The sequence below is a fragment of the Galeopterus variegatus genome, unplaced genomic scaffold, assembly GCF_000696425.1.
Source record: "Galeopterus variegatus unplaced genomic scaffold, G_variegatus-3.0.2 Scaffold4022, whole genome shotgun sequence".
In the NCBI taxonomy this organism is placed as follows: domain Eukaryota; kingdom Metazoa; phylum Chordata; class Mammalia; order Dermoptera; family Cynocephalidae; genus Galeopterus; species Galeopterus variegatus.
In genome coordinates, this window is record NW_007730133.1 from 81,202 (window position 1) to 89,178 (window position 7,977).

Consider the following 7,977-nt stretch of genomic DNA (forward strand, 5'->3'; position numbering starts at 1 on the left):
CAGAGCGCCAAAAACATTGGGGGGAAAAAAAAAAAAAAAAAAAAAAAAAAAAAAAAAAAAAAAAAGGCTGTGTGGTCAAACAACTTTGTAAAATACTAATTGCACCTTTTACAGCTTTCTTTATTGCAGGAATCTGCAGAATTGTTAACCTGCTTTGTGCATAGTTCATCCCCACATCCCCCAGACTTATTTCATCATAACATCCTAGATTCTGTTTCATTTTATTGAATATATCCCAAAATTAGCATTCCATAAAACCTACTTTGTGAAATACCAGGCTGGACCATAAAGTCTCTCAATAGATTACAAGTACCTTAAGGAAAAGAACTTTGTCTCATTCATCATGATACCCCTAGCAATTAGAAATACGCCTGGTATCTGACAGCTACTTGATAAAGATTGCTAAATAAATACACAAATATGGACATATGAGGCATGTGTGATTCCCAAGGTAAAGGCTGTTTGTGGCAAAGACTGATGTTAGAGTCCTATCTTGATGTGATTTTTCAGAGTCTCTATTGTGCAGTATAGGGAATCCGTTAGGTCCATTATTGTTGAATATTTTTATTTACTGCAGGTTGTATCTCATTTCCATAAGGGCTTGGGACATTTACCCATTCTTTTCTACCAGTGGGTTGGCAGGGGAGCAGTCTTGCCCAGAAGGGAGGCTGGACACCATTTGGAAGCAGGCAGTCAACCTCTTGGAGGCCAAAAGCCAGACCAAGAAGTCCCGCAACAGAGAATCTTTACTACCAGCCAAGTCTTCCCTTCTGCTTGCATCCAGGTGAGCCAAGGATATGCTGAAAAATACAGGAGTAGATGTTACCAGCTAGAAGCTAAGCTCAGGCAACTTGTCCTAAGACATCTCAGGTGTTCTCCACCACCACTGTTAACTCCTGAGGCGGGATTCCATGATGCAGGGGTTAATTAATCACCGTCAAAGGAATCCTACAAAGTAAATGGAAGTGTAACTGGGTTTGAAAAACACTGACACTTTAGTTTCTTGGAGCCTCCAAAACATTCATTTGATTTGAAGCAAACTGGGTCAACACGAACCCTCCATCCCGTGGTTTTCCATTAAACTGGCTGGAATTTTGGTTTTTAACCCACTGTAAATTCAGCTTATGAGGACAATTGCTGCATCCCTCACGAGCTGAGGTTGGCTGAATGAGTTCCTTGCTCCATTCTGGCAGCAGCAGCCCTGCTTTTCCAAACACCAAACCCACCGACCAGACTTTTACTTACACAGATACTTGCTGCCAAACCGCTAACTCAACCCTCCAAGACAGCCAGAACCTCTGAGAAGGCAGTGATAAAGATGCCCAGACTGCAGTAATAAAGGCGTTTGTACAATTCCAGAGGCAGAAAGGTGACAGATAATAGGTATCTTCATTAGAAGCTCAGCCAAGAGGAGCACTTCTGTTGACTACCTGATGTAAGACCCAAGACATTCAAGGTTGAGATGAATTGGTTAAAACCCATCCTAGCTTTAAAGGAAGGGGATCGAGTCTCCATCCCCTGTAGTATCCATTAACTACGTTATGCCAAAAACAGAAGGAAAAAAATGCTTTCCCTTATTCATTCCAGGCCTGCTCCTCGCATCCTATGGCTTAAGAGTTTACCCACTGATGATCTTGACAGAATAGATCTGCAAAGAATCAGGGATACACAGTGGCAGGGCCAGACTTGAAATATGTCTCGCCCTCAATTTCTGTTCCTCTGCGGGTACATGATCTTGATTATAAAAGTTGACCAAGTGACAAAGAAATTCTCCCTTCTTATATCTAATCAGAGTGAGGTGCATGGCGCTGTAGACAGCTTTCCCAGAAACTGTTGGATTTTTGGTTTGCTTAGCACCCGTGTTTCCTCTAGGGAATGGACCCTCTTGGGCTCTGTGTGGTCCCACTGGATCTGTTGATGTCTCTGTCCTTTTTTCTGCATCCACTCCACCTCCACAGAGGTGAGCACATGACCTTCCTTAGGCCAGCCTGAGCACTTGGAATATTCAAGTGTCAGTAAAGACTTCTTTACAAACACTGTGGTCTTTAATCATTCAACCAAAATATAGCCAGCAGATCTGCCATAGTGGGACCTGCTGTTTACTGTGGCAGTGCTGTAGAGTGTTTCAGAGCATGCCTGCTGGAGTCAGACTATCTGGGCTCAAAACCCAGACATCCAGCTACATGACCTGAGCAAGTATGGAAACTCTGCCTAAGTTCCTTCATGTTGTGAACTGGGGAAAATAATAATAGTACTCACTACCTAGGTTTGTTGTGAGGATTAATATACGTAAAGCATATAGGTGTGCCTCATCTTTTCCACAAAGTCAATAAATTATTTGGGTGGCCAAATTTGGGATTAGGTCCCTTGGGTATGATAGGATGGAAGCCCCTTCAAAGGTGTTTCTGCCACTGGTGTTTCTACCATCAAGGGTGAAGAATGTGATGCCTAATCTCTACCTACTCCACTCTCAACACACGTGAGCTCTGAGTCTGTCTCACAGATAACTGCAACCTAGAAAAATAAAAGGAGTAGAGGTGAGGGTGGGGGGAAGCAGAAAGTCACATTGATTCAGAGAGTGGGATATCTTCAGCCAACTCTAATTCTCTGCTTTCCTTGAGTAGTTTAGTTTACAGGTATGAGATCTGGTTTTTCCTACATTTTTTACTTCTCTCCATTATTAACCTAATCCTTTGGCCCAGATCTTGTGATGACTGACAAACAGAATTCTCTAAACATAGTCAAGGCTTGGAATCTGATAGACTTTCTGTCACTGATCTGGTAGTTTTCTATGCTCCAACTGGCCTCTGGGTTCTCTGCCCTGGAATTCAGGAAGTAGAAAATGTAAACACTGCATTCCCCTTCTCTTTAAAATATAGTAAGAGGGGAGGGAGGCTGGGCTCTTGAGACTTGCGAATATCCATAGAGTAAGGTTGCAGCTCCTTCCCTGTTTAACATCGAAATGGCACCTGTTCCAGTTTGCACACACCCCAAATCAACTGCAGCTCCTAGATCTGGTCTCAGGGGAGGCAGGTGGAGATACATTCTATTGCATGGGGATTGGCCACCTCCAGTGGGACAGGTGAAAATAATTTTCAGACTTTAGGCCAGTCATTAGGTCCCCGAGACACCATTATTCTAGTCATTTCCATATAGCCAGTGTAACCCAGATATAGATGAGATAAAGTCCAACCCACAGTCCATGCCAGTGGCATTCCACAGCTCTCCCCAAGACTTCTAGATATTCCTAAGGGACTTACGCACTCTAGGTCACCTCTGCTTCTGGGCTCCCATGTCCAAAGGTGCTCTATCCACAGCTTATTGACCCAGACATAACCCAGCTTCATCCTCAGTTTCCACCAAAAGCTCACACTCAAAGGCATTCAAGAGAGGAAGATATTTTATCAAAGAGTTGGAGGTCAAAGAGAGAGGTGAGGTTATGTTCCACAAAACATGCAAGTTGAAATATATCAGATGCCTATTAAAGTCTAATGCATTAGATGCTTTCTAATGTCCTGTTATCCAGTCAACCTTTAGTTTCACTCAGTTGTATTCTCCCCATTCAGAATCCAGGCTTCTTCCACCTTCCTTCTCTCTCACATTCCTTTCCTGCCAAGTCCCTCTCGAGGATGAGGTCACAAACTCAAATGCCAGTAGGCAATAGCAGGTATCAAATATGTGGTTGAGAAGGGAGGTATCAGACTGCAGAGAGACCCAGCATCCCTTGAGGCATTCAGGCTCCAAACATTTTTAAGCACCGTGTCCTACTGAATACTTCTGCAGGCCTTTGGCCTGGAGTCTGCCAGTCTGCAGTCCTTCAGTTCTACAGTCTCACTCTTCACCACAGCCAGCCAAGACACAGCACCAGTGCCACCCAAACAGGAGCTAGCAAGGACTCTCTCCCCCTGCTTCATGTGTGTCCTGAAACCTTGCCAAGGTTAGATGTGCAGTAGCATGACCAATGCATATGCTGGACGTGTGAGTGTAGGGCAGCCAGCTAACAGGTGAACCTGGGCTCAGAAATTAGACAGCCTGGGCTCACCCCAGTCTCCACTAATCCATCTGAGCAGATTTTTTTATTTTTTATTGTGACAAAATACAGATAATATAAAATTACCTTTCTAACCATTTTTAAGTGCAGTTCAGTTACATTAAGCACATCCACCCTGCTGTGAAACCATCATCAGCACCCATCACCAGGCCTTTTTCATCATCTCAAACTGAAACTTTACCCATTTAGCAATAGCTCCCCATTCCCTCCTCCTCCTGCCCCTCGCAACCATCATCCTACTTTCTGTCTATATGAATCTGACTATTCTAGGTACCTCATATACTTGGAATCACACAATATTTGACTTTTTGTGTCCAGCTTCCTTTACTTAACATAATGTCTTCGAGGTTCATTCATGTTGTAGCATGTATCAGAGTTTCCTTCATTTCTAAGGCTGAATAATATTCCATTATATGTATATGTCACGTTTTGGATTGTTTCCACCTTTTGGCTATTGGGAATAATGCTGGTTTGAAAGCAGGTGCACAAATACCTGGGTGTATTTTTTTGTGCGTATACCCAGAAGTGGGATTGCTAGATCAAATAGAAATAGTAATTCTACCTTTAATTTTTTGAGGAACCGTGCCTGCGTATCCTTGAACCAGTCACAGAACCTCTATGAAACTCATCTGTAGAACAGGGATAATAATAGCACTGACCTGGGCCGACCCGGTGGTGCACTTGGGAGAGTGCGGCGCTGGGAGCGTAGCGACGCTCCCGCCATGGGTTCGGATCCTATATAGGACTGGCCGGTGCGCTCACTGGCTGAGCGCGGTGGGGGCGACACCAAACCAAGGGTTGCGATCCCCTTACCGGTCACGAAAAAGGCAAAAAAATAAAATAAAATAAAATAAAATAATAGCACTGACCTTATTAGGGAAGTCTGAGAATTAACACACATAAAGCATTTGGTTCAAAGGCTGGGCACATCATGAATGTTCACTAAATGTTAGCTAGATGTTTAATCTCATTGTCCTCTGAAATTGAGGGACTCAAACTAAAATAATCTATAAAGTCACTCTCAGCTCCAAAAATCCATGAGCCCACCATTAAATTCTTTTCCTGTTGGGGAAGCCAGGAACTCTCAGAGAATATACTAAGGGAACACCCTCTTCATGATCCCCACAAAAATCCACCCCTGCCAAGAGAGCCCAGTTTTCACGTCTGTCTCCTTGGAATTTGCTAACACATCCCATCACAAACATCTAATTTTCTTGCCACTCGTCTCCCCCTTGCTTATTTTTTTCCCCACATTCCCTTTCTCAGCTGGCTGCTCTTACCCACTAAATATCTGTGCTTCAAATTATCTTCCCAGTTGCATTCAAGTTCATTCCCCATAAGCTAATGTCTGTTGGAAACAGCACTTGTGAAGTTCTCCATATTAAGGTTTCCTTCCCAAGAGGCCCATATTTTAAATGAGGTTTTCCTCTTGGGCAGAATCATGCTGGCAGAGCTACTGCTATTCAGTGAAGTCAGTGGAGTTGAGTTTCTCCCCTCACATGCTGTTTATGTTAGGTTATCACTTGGCCTAATGTTTGGATTCTTGTCCCCCGACATGTGTCACAACATGCCAATGAGAAACAGCAATATCCCATAGTATCCCAGTGGATGTTGACGTCGTATCAAATGCTCTGTTTAGAAAAGTAATTAGAGGAAATATGTTTCCAAGCTTTGCTTGACAGGGCCAGATTCAGAATTCCAGCAGGGAGTGGACTCATTCACTACATGAAGAAATATTTTCCTTCTCCACTCTATCCCTCTGTCTTCCCTCTAAATGTGAATGTTCAAAAACTGAAATACCTTTGCTAAACACGTGAAGCTACTCTCTGGTTTAGCCAGCAGCTTGGTTGCCAACAAATCATGCACCTTCCCTGAAGCTTTTCCAAAGAAAAAGGTAAAAGAGATTCTCAGGTCAGGAATAAATAGGTTTTTCAGATCCTGGGCTAGAAAAAAGGGTCAGCTAAGCTTTATTTTTTAACTTATATGGGTTTGAGCCATCTCACCTGCCATGTTATAAAAGGGAAGCAGAGGTGTGTTGCTGCAACTCATTCACTGAGCCCTGGTGCTCGGAGAAGAACCAGGATCTTCTGGAGTTGGTCTAAGGCCACCAAACCACATTCCAAAAGACAGAGATGGAGTAGGGAGGAGTCTTAACGTAAAATCGTCAACCTACCCCTGGATAAGTGTTTAGGTTTACAGGTCATCAGCCCCTGTGAAGGGCTTCTTCTTCCTTCGTTATTGTCTTTGGGCTGCTCCAGATGCCATTGAGGCAAACACTCTCACCATCTTGATAGTAAATCACTAAGGAAGATTTTACCTGGGCAGGAGGGCTCTAGGTAGATGGAAAATATTGACTAAAATGGGGCGGGGGGTCGTTTTTATCCTGTAGGGATGTGCCTCATGGCTGTGTCCCCCTTCTATGCAGTGGGCTGTTGCATTTAGCATCCTCGCTGCCCCATTTATCCTGTTTCATTCTCAGGCACTTACCCGCTACTTGCAGCAGCAGAGCACCCCCCTGTCAAGGACAGCACAGGTGACAGGTAACCCCCATGGAAGGGAGGAAGCAAAGGCTCACGTGTCCCCTGTTCCTATGCAAAGCTGCCCTGTTTTGTCAATCTGTATTTCTCAGCCTGCCCTAGCCACATGAGGTCACACCTTACCCCCTGACACCTCACCCCTCCAGCCTTATAAAGACAGATGCTCCCCAGAAGTCCTCACTTTTCTGCCTGCCAGCAGGCGATTACCGGACAAGCCTGCCATTCTCTTGCTTCTGCCCTTAGCTGGGTCAAGGGATCCCAGGAGCTGTGGGTCATGTCCCAACCTCATTTGCCCCTAGGAGCCCATTTGACCTGGGTCTGTGGCTCAGAAAATGACATGTGAAAAACAAAGAAGCCAGAGATCTTTCAAAACAAACACTGTGTATCACCCAAACAATGTGCACTTTTAACCTCAGCTTTTTCTTCTTTCTCATTTCTTTCAGGAAGGAAGTGTATACATGCTGAGTGAGTAAATCTCCTATGCTGGGGATCTGTCGGAAGAGTCATGAGTGTAAGATTTCAACAAGCAAGATTCACCAGGAAGAACACCCAAGCAAGCCTTGCTGGTCATTCGTTTCTTTCCTTCCCTCTCTTCTTTCTCCCCTGCTCACCTCTGAGGGAGCCCTTTCAAGGGGAAACTTTGTTTTGGCAGGTCAGAGTGGGCAACCCATACTGGATTGATCTCCCAAGGTAAGAGATCACTGGGTGCTTTTAGAAAGATAAAATTTAAAAAGCAAATCAAACGAGCTGGTCCCCCTTCCTGAGACAGTTCAGTCCCACAATTTGGGATAACAAAACCATGTCACATTCCGAGAGACTGTGACAGCCGCTCTACTACCACCAGCCAAGCCCCCAATATTATCACTAGAAAAATTACCTTCTCCCCTCCTCTTGAGACTCCTCAGTCCTGCTCCCTATCAGACCCCAGGAGGGAAATGTCCCCTCCCGGGGTGTCCTGAATGCTACTCACAGTACCTCTTGGCAAGGACGAGATGAGCAGGAGCTGCAGGAAAGTGAGCCCCAGCTGCGTCCACCAGCCCAGCTCCATCCTTCCCGCGGCTGGTGCTGGAGCGACTGCTGGGGACGGAGAGGAGGGACCGAGGGAGGCCGCGGGCAGGCGGCTCTTACAGGGACCTCCCCAAGCCCCGGCTGAGCGGGAGCTCGGGTTTCAGCTCGCCAGGCTCTCCCATCCTCATCGGAGGGGAACCACCTTCAGCCAGAGCGACGTCAGCCCAAACCTCTTCTCTCCGCCGCCTTAACCCTTGCGAGCCCGGGAGGCGTGGCCCTGCGGGGAGGCGCGGCCCGGGGCTGGAAGGGAAGTTGCGGAGCGCGGAGGCCAGCCCAGGTCGGGCGGGCTCCCTCCGTCGGGGGCGGCCCCCCGGGTGGGAG

The 7,977-nt window shown here is 45.8% G+C and overlaps 1 protein-coding gene across 1 annotated transcript in view; it reads right to left on the reverse strand.

The window, feature by feature from the left end:
• The window catches only part of LOC103602132 (inactive serine protease PAMR1-like), a 69,048-nt gene extending 61,088 nt beyond the window's left edge, over window positions 1-7,960 (reverse strand). Inside the window, exon 1 of the mRNA XM_008586553.1 lies at window positions 7,564-7,960. Within this exon, the coding sequence (XP_008584775.1) occupies window positions 7,564-7,636 (73 nt within the window). The 5' untranslated portion in view covers window positions 7,637-7,960. The remainder of the gene's footprint in view (window positions 1-7,563) is intronic.
• Between the last annotated feature and the right edge of the window lie 17 nt (window positions 7,961-7,977).